At 35.0% G+C, this 11,970-nt stretch overlaps 4 protein-coding genes across 4 annotated transcripts; 2 read left to right on the top strand and 2 right to left on the bottom strand.

The window, feature by feature from the left end:
- Nucleotides 1-242: 242 nt before the first annotated feature.
- On the bottom strand, nucleotides 243-1,409 carry Tsp_04209 (hypothetical protein). The gene is made up of 6 exons (XM_003374977.1): nucleotides 1,282-1,409; nucleotides 1,130-1,223; nucleotides 874-1,055; nucleotides 684-816; nucleotides 470-620; nucleotides 243-391 (listed from the first exon to the last, which is right to left on the bottom strand). Exons 1-6 carry the CDS (start codon nucleotides 1,407-1,409, stop codon nucleotides 243-245), a joined length of 837 nt encoding a protein of 278 aa, XP_003375025.1.
- Nucleotides 1,410-1,452: 43 nt separating this feature from the next.
- On the bottom strand, nucleotides 1,453-2,545 carry Tsp_04208 (hypothetical protein). Its single transcript, XM_003374976.1, has 4 exons — nucleotides 2,211-2,545; nucleotides 2,015-2,091; nucleotides 1,714-1,825; nucleotides 1,453-1,636 (listed from the first exon to the last, which is right to left on the bottom strand). Exons 1-4 carry the CDS (start codon nucleotides 2,543-2,545, stop codon nucleotides 1,453-1,455), a joined length of 708 nt encoding a protein of 235 aa, XP_003375024.1.
- A 57-nt stretch (nucleotides 2,546-2,602) lies between these two features.
- Tsp_04207 (mediator of RNA polymerase II transcription subunit 24) lies at nucleotides 2,603-5,360 on the top strand. The gene is made up of 10 exons (XM_003374975.1): nucleotides 2,603-2,752; nucleotides 3,285-3,367; nucleotides 3,870-3,945; nucleotides 4,126-4,133; nucleotides 4,305-4,398; nucleotides 4,461-4,597; nucleotides 4,650-4,779; nucleotides 4,836-5,023; nucleotides 5,088-5,181; nucleotides 5,340-5,360. Exons 1-10 carry the CDS (start codon nucleotides 2,603-2,605, stop codon nucleotides 5,358-5,360), a joined length of 981 nt encoding a protein of 326 aa, XP_003375023.1.
- Nucleotides 5,361-6,367: 1,007 nt separating this feature from the next.
- On the top strand, nucleotides 6,368-10,797 carry Tsp_04206 (putative H(+)-transporting two-sector ATPase subunit a). The gene is made up of 4 exons (XM_003374974.1): nucleotides 6,368-6,401; nucleotides 9,065-9,121; nucleotides 9,622-9,698; nucleotides 9,976-10,797. Exons 1-4 carry the CDS (start codon nucleotides 6,368-6,370, stop codon nucleotides 10,795-10,797), a joined length of 990 nt encoding a protein of 329 aa, XP_003375022.1.
- Nucleotides 10,798-11,970: the final 1,173 nt, after the last annotated feature.

Raw genomic sequence — 11,970 nt, 5'->3', positions numbered from 1 at the left:
TGTATATACTGTTCGATCTTCTATTTTTTTTTCCTCACTTCTACTGCATGCCATTGCGAAACACTTGTTGACGTTTGAAAAACTATTCAATCAATGAACCATTTTCGAGCGGATTGGGAAAATTAAAATAATACACGCTTAAGCGGATATGTTGTTTTATTTTTTTTAATTTCACTTCTTTGGCGAAGAAAACCGCTAAAAATATATATATGTTTACAGTTTGTTGGCTTTGTAATTTTAAATTAATCATTGCAGATGAAACTTTTCGCCTTTTCCCTCGGTCGACCGTGTATTATTATGTTCTGCTTGTGATGATCACTGGACGACACTCTGTTGCAGTTCTCGTCCAGCCTGCTGCTCTGGGCAGTTTCCATTTGTTCACTGAAGTAATCTGCATCAAAGTAAGCATAGTTTAGAAAAATATTCTTTTCTTTGATTTTTAAAAAAGCAAAAAAACAATTCTCTTAACTGCTAATAATTTGAGCATCTCTGAGTGTTTCTTGGACAAGTTTAGCCGTCAGTTGGCTTCGATCCCAAGTCAGTTTGCGTTCAATGCGACACCACGCATTTTGCGCCTCTCGCAGATGCTTCTCAGCGCGTAGCCACTGACCATGGCGTTCCTTGAGATTATTCAAATTTTTCACTTTTTTTTACAGAGTAGAATTTAAACAAATTTTTTCAACCTGCAATTCTTGACTGAGGAATGAATTTTCTCTGGTCAACGTGTCGACGCCGACTACCATTTTCCTTGTTTGACCGACGAAATAGCGTCGTTCATTTTCCAGTCGATCTTTGCTTTCTGAAAGCTTCTTCAACCTGAAAAAATTTTCAAATGTTAGATATTGTTTTTTGTGTCCATTGTGCATTTTCTACTTTGTTTCAAGGTCGATTTTCGCATTCTGAAGCTGATTGATTGTCCAGTTGGCTCTTTTCAGATCATTTTCCAATTCCCCTTTGCGAATGGTCAGTCGGCTGATTTCTTCGACAAGCGCATCATTTTCAGATACTTTAATACGGATGCTTTCTTCGAGCAGTTGTTTCTGATTTCGCATTTCCTATTTTATTCAAGAAAAAAAAAGAAAAAAAAAATAATTATAATAATAAGTACATTGGAGAATTTGCATTTTACTTTGTTCTGCGCTTCTACTTTTTGGCTTTTTATGGAGATGTGAAATTTCTCTTCCAGTAGTTGATGAGTTTCTTCGTAATTTTTGCTGAGTTCTCTGCAATTTGAATAATTATTTATTTTGTTTCGCGAACTGCATTTCATTCACTGCTTACTCTCGAACTTGTATGAGTTCATCTCGTAGTTGGGCGATAATTTTTTCCAGCTTGCATTTCTCTTGCTCCAAGCTGTCACTTTGGCTTAGCAGAGCTTTGCTTTTTTCCGATTCCGCTCGTACAGCCATCACTTCTACGTTTAACAGATCTGTGAAATGCAGATTTTGGTAATTATTTCATTTTATCAAAAGGGGTATAAATATTGCTTTGTTGCTCTTTGTTGCTACATTTGCATATATTCATATGCATTTCACTTTTATTACCCATGAAATGTTGCTTTTCTTTCTTTACTTTTACCAAATTTTCTTCCAACATTTTCAACTTTTCCGACTGTTTTCTGTAATTCGACGTTGAACTGAAAATCGACAATCGGTTAATTAGCGGTTTTCTGAATAACCATTACACCAGCACAACGCAGTCTCACGAATTTACACGAAGCATGCTTCACGCAACGCTGCAAGCCACCGCTGTTGATTCGACTCACCGTTGCAAGCTAACAGAACTGGTTGCTGTGATGGAAAAAACAAAACCAATGTTGTATGTTCTGTATGAATTACAAAAAACAATCCAACATACAAGAAAATCATCTCTGTTTATTGAAATGCAGTGAACTTCGCCATCGTCTCCGCACAGATCGACTTGACATCTTTCTAAGGATAAAATTCCCTACATTTTGAAATCCGATGTTTTATACGTATAATTTGGCAAAAATCAAGAATTTTAAAGAAATTACTTTTGGATGAAGATTGAGTCGTTTGTTGCGCTTGAACTTGTGCTTTTCCACAACTGGATAGTAGAACAAATAGCCATCTTTGAGTAGAAAAAAGCTGCAATTATATTCAGTTAGTTAGTTGGTTGATTCAAGTTGGAAATTGAAATTCAAGAAAATTTTTTTTTATCGAAAATAAAAAGCACTTTTTTGTGCTAACCGTTTGTTCCAAAGCTGTGGACCTATGAGGTGAGATTTTTTTTTCAGTATTCCCACCATTTGAGCTATTTCAACATCAACATCAACATCCGGTGCAGCAGTGTTGTCCTCTTTCACCATCGCATTCAGTTGATCCGAGATGTTCGAACTTGTTGCACTTTCATCTTTTTCTTGCTTTTTTTCTGACACTGCACATTTTGACGTGACACTTTCGTCTGAAGTGGCCGCTTTTCTTATACTCAACGCATACAGTTTCGACCAAGAGCCTCTGGTCAGTGTTGTTATTCTGGGTATGGTTAAGCTTCTTTTTACCGACTGTCCACCTTTGGATCGCATCTTCAAGATTATCAATTCAGAATGAAATACGGAGAAATACACAAAGTGCAAAACTGAATGCTCTTTTCCAATTATAGTCAACAACATGAGGTCACTGGCCAACAACTGTATTTCGGACATTGGGCAAGGTCAACAACAACAACAAGAATAACTGTAGTTCATTTTCCAAAAACAAAATTAAACCATTCACTTTATTCGCATCTGGGTGTCTGTACAATTTCAACTAGATGTGTACTTAATTTTCAACTTTTCATTAAATCTGTACTAGTTGGATTTTATCTGTGAATGAGAAGCGAAGTTTGCTTCTTTCTCAAGAATAGAAGAATAGAATGACAGACGGGCAGGCAGTTTTGTGCATTTAAAATTAGCTGAAGGTTGACCGCGACCACAGGTCATATAAATTATAAATTGTTCCAATTATATGCATATGCGTATGGAATTTGTTTGAACTGTGCAACAATTTTGAACAGGTCGATTTGGAAACTGATGAAAATGGAGTTTACAACTGAAAACTCTTCACAAAAATAAATCAATTAATTATATTTAATTGAAATTCTTTCCCTTATTAATTCCAGTATTGAATTCTAGTAGAGTAGATGATTGTAGTATTCTTTTGTGAACAGAGTACTGATTGAATTTCAATTATTGTAATTGCAGTTAGAAAAACATTTTCTTAATTTTCAGCAGATGATTTGCACAGCTAAAATGTGATTTTTGCAATAATCAAATGATAAAATAGCTGGGTCTAGCCAGTGAGAGGAATGTGAGAAAAATGATCCATGACAGTTACATGGATTACATGATCCAACAAAATCAACCCCAGTACTATAAATGAATAAATAATTCTTAACAGATTATTTAAATTGTCACATTAGACTCAGGTTGACATTCCTATTGACAATGTTCTGTTAGTTAACTAGATATGTACATATGTGGATAGCTTTTCAGAAACATGAAATTGCTTTGTATGTTACAGAAGAAGGAATCGTTTGAAATAACTGGCAAATTTATTTAAGCAAACAAATTACAAATAATAGTGGGAAATATTTATTAAAATGATTAATATTTCAATGTTGTATCTGAAAAAATGTCGTTCAGAATGATTTCAGGTTAACGGTCGATAAAATTATGTTTGGAATGAAAACTAAGCATCATACTTGTTGAAGAGAGAAATTACATGCAAATTTCTATACGAAAAGCATGGCAGGCGAATGAAAATTTGCATGCGCTTTCTGGTAAACATGTGCTATGACGAATTTACATTACCTTGAGCAAACAAAATTTCATGCACATGTTTTATTCATTTATAATATTTTATTTTTAGGAAAAACAGGTTGAAAGAGAAACTATTATACTTCAGTAGCATGATGATTCCACAACTTCACCATTTTCAATTTCCAGTTCATATCTGTACTTAAGGGTGAGTTTGCCTCTTTCAATTAATCATAAGACTTCAAACATTGCTATTATTTAATATTGTATACTGTTGAGACAGTTCCACCATATTATTCCTTAGGTTGATTGTCAGATATTCATAATAATTGAAAAATACAAATATTTTTTGAATTATTAATTTTCAGTATGAAATGTAATTTTATAGTGTTATGAAATAATTCAGTTCCAGTGTACTGCAAGCGTTTTTTTTCGATAATTATTACAAATTATTCATTAAAACACAAAACAGGATACTTTGATGGCAATAAGGTTTATTGTTTTCTTAAATATTAAATCACCAATCAATTGAACATACGAAATTCAGAGATGAGATGCGGAAAGAGCTTTACATTCAAGAAGGTCAACCAACTATTAACTTGGTTCTGAGAGCTGAATTTACGCTTCAATCAATTGTTAAGGTAATTTTTCTTTTAAATTAGAGTCCATAAGGGACGTATTTTAAAGAAAAGGTTATTCACAGGCTTTTGATGCTCATCAAGCTCTAGAACGATGGCCACAAATGTTGAATACCATGATGTCTGGAAAATCGTTGCTTTACATCTGCGCGGCTGCAATTTCAATTGACCAATTAAATTTGCTTGCCGAACGATTGATCAAGTTTGTTATTTTGATTGTCATTTTTCACTTGTAAAAAATAAAATTTGTTTAGAATCACTGAAACTTACAAAGAAGTTGTACCAGTGGGTGAAGATGCACAGAAATCCGTGCCTCCTAGTCACGATTTATTTGACATGTCGTTTCTGTTGCTTCACCGACTTTCCCAGTATTATTCAACGACTGTAATGATTTTTCCTTTTCCAAATCAGACTTTTCTGTAACACAAGAAGATTTTCAGACGTGCCTTCGACCTGGGGATCCATTTTTCAAAACGTGGTACTTTTCCAGTGCAATTGATCTTGTTCGCAACATGTTTGATCCAGAAGATCTACCCCAACTGCTGAAAAACGTCCCGCTGGATTTGGAACTAGCCAGTGATGTGCTTTCACGATTGAGGGTTGGACAACCCGGTTGGTTGAACATCAGGTAAATTATTTTTTTTCAATTTTCTTTCCATTTATTGTGTTTTATTTATTTTGAATAACTTCAGAACTTGGTATTGTATTATTGATTTGATTCCATCTATTGTGCAAGTGGTATTGAACGAAGTATTACTCGACACGATTTCAATCGAAGAATTAAAAGTAAAATGAAATATATAAAGCACAACGAAATAAATGAATTGCATATGTGAGATGATCAAGACTAGAGTCTAACCGGATAATAACACCTAGTCTTGGAGCGCCGTCCCAGCTTAGTGTTCATATTCACCCTATGCAAATATATGTATATGCATTTACAGGTCTGCAAACAAAGTCTATAATAATTTGATGCTGAACTATGCCGTCCGCAATTTGGTGAAAGTACTTTGCGCCATTCAAATCCTAAAGCGATTCGTTATATGTAAAGTATAGTGTATTATTTGTAGGCGATTATTATATGAGCATTCACTAATGAAGAGCGTCCTCTCTACAGCGGTGCGGAATTTCCTCATTCATGGTGCATCACTTCAACAAATACTAGCATAAATTTCAAATTATAAAAGCCCTACCTCTCCTTCATCCTACCAACGTGTTTGCTATCAGGTAAGACGCTTTACATATTTACTGTTTAGTTTTCTTTCTTTCTCTCTTAAACGCACAATATAAAATATTTCCAACTCTTGCTACATTTTAAATTTGCAATTTCAAACTACAATTTCCTCATCTGTAATGATGTTCATGATACAGTCGAAATTTCATTAGATCATTTTTTGAATTTACATTAGTGACAACTGAGAAATTAAAGAAAACCGGGTGAAGTAAATATAATGGAAAGATTCTCAGTTTATAATACGTTTTAAAGCAAAAAAATAACATCAAAAGTGCTTTTGTTTGTGCTGAAGCATATGACTTATTGAAGTTAGAATTAGCAACAAATCCAAATCAAAATTTAATTAAGTTTTATAATTTGGAAAAATACATTGTTTTCTTGTAAATGTATCATCTCGATGTTTTTGAAAATTCTGCATTTTGTGAATTTTAACCAAGTCTCTTCGCAAACAATGCCCATTGGGTTTTTTTATTTATGAGGAAAATTTTCCTTGTTTTTTGTATTTTTCATTTAATTATTTTTGGTCAGATTAATATTATCCATGTGAAATTGTACGGTGCAATGAAAGTTAGATGTTCCTGTTGTTTTCATGATTTCAGCTTAACAGGTATTCAAGGGATTTTAGTACAAATAAATTTGCATACTAGTGCGTTTTCATGTTAGCGTAAGTCATATTATGAAGTGTGTAAATAAAAATGTAACACCGTTCAATATTTAATAAAATTCAGCTCTGCGTTTATGTCAATAAGCTTAGTTACTGATGGAAAATTAGGTTAGCTTCCAGAGGCAAAGCAGCAACTTATTAAATAATGAGCTATCTTGCAAATGTATTTTTCAGAGACTGATAATTGAATAGAGTATTTTCCGGAAATTTTCATTCATAAATTGAAATAACTGGTTCAGCTACATTTTTAGAGATCTTTCAAGTTATTTTTTGAATGAAATGTATTATATCATAATATGGTGCATAATTTACGTTTAACTCACACTACAGGGACTTCTTGAAATGAAATGCATAGGTAGAAAGGGAGTTCTTTTTTATCTTCATGCTTCTAGGATTTTCGTGCGATTCTGCATTACTCTGCAACGACAGACTTATCAATGATAGATAATATTCATGAAGTCACTGAATCACGATATAAAGCTTATTCTTCATAGTTCTCACAAGGGCTAGTGTATCATCGTATTGAAGGAACAATGGGATCTTTACCACGTTGTTTGTTATACTCCCTGTTATACAAACTGCTGTTGTCACAGACCTGACTGATACCCCAATAGTTTCTATATTGTTGATCAAAGCTTTTGTTTTTGTGCGCTTCAGCAGGCATTTCCACCCTCGAATATGCAAACTATAATCTGTACTATCATTTGCATCACCCTTGAAAATGAACATTGAATCAAGCTAGCACAAATAAAACTGTATGCTTTCTATCATTTAGGACCTGACTTTAGCTCCCCAGTTATTGAGTTTATTGATAAATTGAAGCCAACCCTTGATTATAAAACGTGAAGGTTGGATGAATGAAAACCATTTATTTTCAACAACCTCACTTCCTCCATCGCACCACTTCTCCCTTATTCCTTTCCCGCATCCTTTATTGTCTGTCTCTCTCTCCCCCAATAAACGCGATTTATTACTCTGCTGTAGAAGGCACCAAGTAGAATATGAATTATGCTCTTCCGTTGAGCAGAGAGCGCTTACTCATGGGGGCTTGGGATGAATATTACTGTTGTTTTCTCTGAATATCATCTATTGGAAATGCATACTGATCGTACTAAGTGTTGAATGTCACCAGCTCTTGAGGTTGCCTCCATTTTTCTGAGATGACGAAGTAACTGAAACACTCCTGCATTTATTTTTTACATGTGCGCAAACAGCTGCTGCTATCCTTTAGCGTTCTCAACTATTCAAATTCTTCCTTTCCAGTTTTCAGTCCGGCAATGAGAACATTTCTTTACAAACGTTGAAATATCACTTGCAATCAAGATTTCCGTTTCTATCTGTGAATGAATTCATTCCTTCTATATGTGACTCTGTCCATTTTCCAGCTCCAACGTGTTAAACTGCACTATATGAATCACAATATGAAAATCTGTAAATTTAACAATTGTATGTGCCAATTTATTTTACCAAAATATACAGCTCATACGTTATTCTAGGAAATGATTGCGGTGTAATGACTGAGTATTTCATAGTTTTTTCTTTTCATGGGCATTGTTATCTATAGATGATTATAGAACATAAATTTGTTTTATAATTGTGTAGATGGTTGTATTATTTATTCTTTTTTAGTTTTTACATATGCATTACTACTTGTAACTAATTTTTGATTGTCATCTGTTACAGCTGTTATTAATTCATCGAACCAAAAAATGTATACTTCTTTGAACATTTAAATCTGCTTGCTATGTTTAGAATTAGCATTTAATAATAATTTCTGTGGTAATGTTTACCATAAAATTTCATTAATGCTATTTAATGTTTTATAAATCTCAAATTTTATTTTATTCTCTAAACTGTTTTCAGTAGAAGCCATTTATTTATTATTTATATATCTTTTATTATAAAAGAAACATTATTTCTCCAGTGTGATTTATTGTATCATGTCTTACTTTGAAACAGCTAAATTTAAACAAAGCAGTACTATTGCAAACAATGATTACCATAAAATTTCATTAATGTTTTTCAATGTTTTGTAAATCTGAAAATTTATTTTAATCATTATACTAATTTCAGTAAAAATTATTTAATTATTATCCTTGTATGTTAGATTATAGGGCAAATATTATTCGAGTAATACATTTTATTTGTTCCTGTCCTTTTACGTTCAAGCAGCTAAATTCAGTCAACGCAATAATAGCATTTCTAGTTATTTTTAGTAATTTGCAATGCTTCAGGTTAATAAGTGTTCGTTTCATCTAATTTTAGCAAAATAAATTTGCATGATAATGCCGTTTTACTTAGTAATATGCAGTGTGTAAATAAAACCGTAATAAATTTCATCATGTTATTAAATAAAATTGTTCGCAATATTCATTTTAGTGTGCTATTCCTGCATGAAAATTAGGTTCTTTCAACGCAGGCAAAGTCGATTTAATATTTGCATAGTTTACTTAGCGTTATGTGTTTAATCAGAGTACTTTGTATACATTCAGTTATTCAGTTCACTGTTATTGCAGCACGCAGGGGCTCAACTGTAATTCCGCTCTTCAGTGCTATCTGTGAATAAGCGGTAAGTTATATTATGCATTGTGATGGTGTTATGTCATGCATGTCATTTGTATTACTCTACTAATATGGTGAATGGAAAGTGAAGGGTGTCTCTAACTCTATTATTTTTCCTAAATTTCAGCTACTTCACAAGCTAATTACAGACAAGTGCGCATTACTGTTTTTCATTTTGAAATGACTACACTAATAAAATTCACTTTCAGAAATTCACGTCACATCACGTTTAGATCAAGCATTATTTAACAGCCATATTGTAAAAAGTAAGTGAAAATGTTCAGTCGCTCATCGTAATAATTCTGAAAAGTATTTTTGATTATTTGTAATGCGTTTTTTTAGATTCGGGTATTTTGCTGAGTTGATTTTGAGGCAGACGTGATCACATGATATAATCCATTGATTCAACAAACGATAACAAGCGATAAAGTAGTCCTCAAATCAGCTCTGCCAAGCATACATTGCAGCATACGCTTGAAACCTCAGCTCGATCGACGCAGCCCTTAGAGCCAATTCCTTGTTCTGAAGTTACGGATCCATTTTGCCGACTTTACTTTCGTACATTTTTCAGAAGCTTCTGAAATTTCTTCAAACTTCATGCCATTTAGAAAACTACAAATGGCATATTTTGTTGCATGATTGATTTCTTTGTTTGTCAGTAACAAGTAAGTGATGCATTAATGTTACGTACAATTTTTTCATGTAAATTTTTATTTCTCAAATTTATCTTCACATTTTTGTACACATATTCACACTATATATTCAGGTTATTACAACGGCATCACAAAATTCATAACAGTGGATTACATTATTGCTATGAAGAGTTGTGATGTCGTTACCGTTGTGTGTTACGTTCTGTTTTAGGTGAAGGTGCCATAAGTCGATAATGTTTGTGATTGCAGTAGGATATGCTACAACATTAGAAGAGATATCTAATCAGTATACAACTTCACCATGGCAGTTTGAGTTGGCATCTAGTGGTTCCCATTGAGGTATGATGAAAATTGTTTTATAGAGATTTTGTGGATAACTTTCATATTCATAATGAAGTACATGTAAAGTAACCTCATTATTAAGTTATGTACCATGTAAATAAATTAGATTCATCGGAAGCGTGTAGACGATGGCGTTGGTCAGACTGTGCGGCGGCATGTTACGCAACCGTTCGAACAGAGCGGCCCGTTTGTCGACCACGGCGGCCGGTACGAGCAGTTTAGCCAAAGCAGTGATGGTGTTGGAAAAGTCGGTTTCTGCGGCAACTTGCAAACGTTGCTGGTATTGTTCGCCGGTACCGGCGCCGCTGTCGATCAGAAACACGCGCAGCAGTTGTTGGGCAAATTGTACGACCAACGGCAACGGTCGACCCTGGCCCCGTTCGTCGAGCCAGGCGGCCATTTGGACGTCGTATCCCACTGGACACAGAAGTCGATGGCGAAGTAGAAAGTCGATGGAAAAGAGATTGAAGCGGACGGGATTCAATCCGGCATTCGTTCAACGCGTTCAGTACCGACCGTTGAACCCAGCGCAGTTCGCGGACGACGATCAAATCGACCACGACAAAACGGAACATGTCGATCAAGACGAGGCAGAAGTTGTGGTCAGCACCGACGACGAAATTGTCGAAAAATATACGGACAACTTTGCTGATCAGAGAATTGGCGGCGGCGTCGAATTCGTGCGAATTCGCCTCGGCGACGGCGATCGCATCCCGTATGGTCGTTACGGTCGGGTAGACGACGGCGATCGGTTCGACGCCGATATGTTCGACGCGCAACAAGCTGTCGACTTTCATCAGCATCAACTGGAACAGATGCTGCTCGTCGAGCAACAATCTCGAATACGTAGTATTCATCGGCACGGTGATATTCGATACGTTACCGCCGACGGTCGTCATCATGTTCAACGTTTACTAATGCTTTTACATGATTTAACGTTTACATGATGCTATGCATACCTGTTCGTTAAGTGTAGCATATGAACGTGTATATTAACGTTCTAAATACGGTTTTACGTTCGCAAGTGGTTTCGTGTTGGTTGAAGATGCAATGTAGGCATTCATGTCTTAGAATGTTTATTTGAATGTAATGCGTAACTGTTAGATTCCTGAACTATGCTGAAAATGTCTTTTTTAAGAGAACTTCAAATGCTGGCCATGGAATAATGTGACTTGCAAGTAATTTCTTTTCTTCATATTAATATACTTAATAGTACCGGTCAATTACTTTCATATGGTTGTTTCAATTTCAAGATGCGTTTTTCCTTTCAGAGCACTACTGTTTTTTATTTTAGAAAGATTTTGTTGATAGCAATAAATTATCTCATTAGTAAGCAGTTTGGAAGTCCTAGTTGCTGTACAGTTTGGCTTACGTGCTTTTGCGTATGTATATTTTTTGTCAGTGCACTGTACGAATGCACATTGTGTGGCTTATTCTTTTCATTTATTAAAGGGTTAAATTCTCTCGCAGAGATTTCACTGGTTGTATTTTTTCAAGATTGAGCAGTTACGTAGGCACTTTCTCCATTGTCTGTGAAGTAGAAGATGGAAGGATATAAGAGTATACAGGTAAGTATACAAGATGGCAAGAAAGGGTGAATAGGAGTGAACAGGTAAGTTTGGTAAGTATAGAAAATGACAAGGGTAAATAGGATTGTACAGGTAAGACAGGTAAGTGTAGAAGATGGGAAGAAAGGGCAAGGAGGAGTACAGGTAAGACTGGTAAGTGTAGAAGATAGTAAGAAAAGGCAAAAATGTGTACAAGGAGGGAGTACCATGAAGGCATTTCACCTAGGGGTAATATGCAAATTTTTATTTGCCCTGGGGCGTAGCCTGAGGGCAAAGCCTGGGGCTATATTTTAAAAATTTCAAAATTTTCGAAAAATTGCCTGAGGCATAGCCCTAGGCGTAGCCTGAGGGCATAAAAAATTTGCATATTACCCCCAGGCGATAAAAAATTTGCATAAATACTCCCTGAGGGCAAATATTGTGCAATAAAATGCCTAAGGCGTAGCCTGGGGGAATATGCAAATTTTTTTATGCCCTGAGGCATAGCCCCGGGCAACGCCTGGGGCTAAATTTCTGAAAAATCGAAAATTTTTGAAAAAATGCCTGAGGCAT

The sequence above is a fragment of the Trichinella spiralis genome (assembly GCF_000181795.1).
Source record: "Trichinella spiralis strain ISS 195 chromosome Unknown Scfld5, whole genome shotgun sequence".
NCBI classification, from domain to species: Eukaryota; Metazoa; Nematoda; class Enoplea; order Trichinellida; family Trichinellidae; genus Trichinella; species Trichinella spiralis.
Note: the sequence above shows the minus strand (reverse complement) of the source record. Positions and strands in the feature narration are given on the sequence as shown.

Coding starts and splice junctions, on each gene's coding strand:
- Tsp_04209 (XM_003374977.1), bottom strand. CDS start 1,409: ATGGCTGTACGAGCGGAATCGGAAAAAAGCAAAGCTCTGCTAAGCCAA. Junction 1,224..1,281: donor GAACTCATACAAGTTCGAGA/GTAAGCAGTGAA, acceptor TTCAAATTGCAG/AGAACTCAGCAAAAATTACG. Junction 817..873: donor AAAATCGACCTTGAAACAAA/GTAGAAAATGCA, acceptor AAATTTTTTCAG/GTTGAAGAAGCTTTCAGAAA.
- Tsp_04208 (XM_003374976.1), bottom strand. CDS start 2,545: ATGCGATCCAAAGGTGGACAGTCGGTAAAAAGAAGCTTAACCATACCC. Junction 1,826..2,014: donor GACTCAATCTTCATCCAAAA/GTAATTTCTTTA, acceptor TAATTCATACAG/AACATACAACATTGGTTTTG. Junction 1,637..1,713: donor TTGCGTGAAGCATGCTTCGT/GTAAATTCGTGA, acceptor GTCGATTTTCAG/TTCAACGTCGAATTACAGAA.
- Tsp_04207 (XM_003374975.1), top strand. CDS start 2,603: ATGCTCTTTTCCAATTATAGTCAACAACATGAGGTCACTGGCCAACAA. Junction 3,368..3,869: donor ATCCAACAAAATCAACCCCA/GTACTATAAATG, acceptor TTTTATTTTTAG/GAAAAACAGGTTGAAAGAGA. Junction 5,024..5,087: donor CCCGGTTGGTTGAACATCAG/GTAAATTATTTT, acceptor GAATAACTTCAG/AACTTGGTATTGTATTATTG.
- Tsp_04206 (XM_003374974.1), top strand. CDS start 6,368: ATGTCAATAAGCTTAGTTACTGATGGAAAATTAG. Junction 9,122..9,621: donor TAACAGCCATATTGTAAAAA/GTAAGTGAAAAT, acceptor CTATATATTCAG/GTTATTACAACGGCATCACA. Junction 9,699..9,975: donor GTTGTGATGTCGTTACCGTT/GTGTGTTACGTT, acceptor GGAAGCGTGTAG/ACGATGGCGTTGGTCAGACT.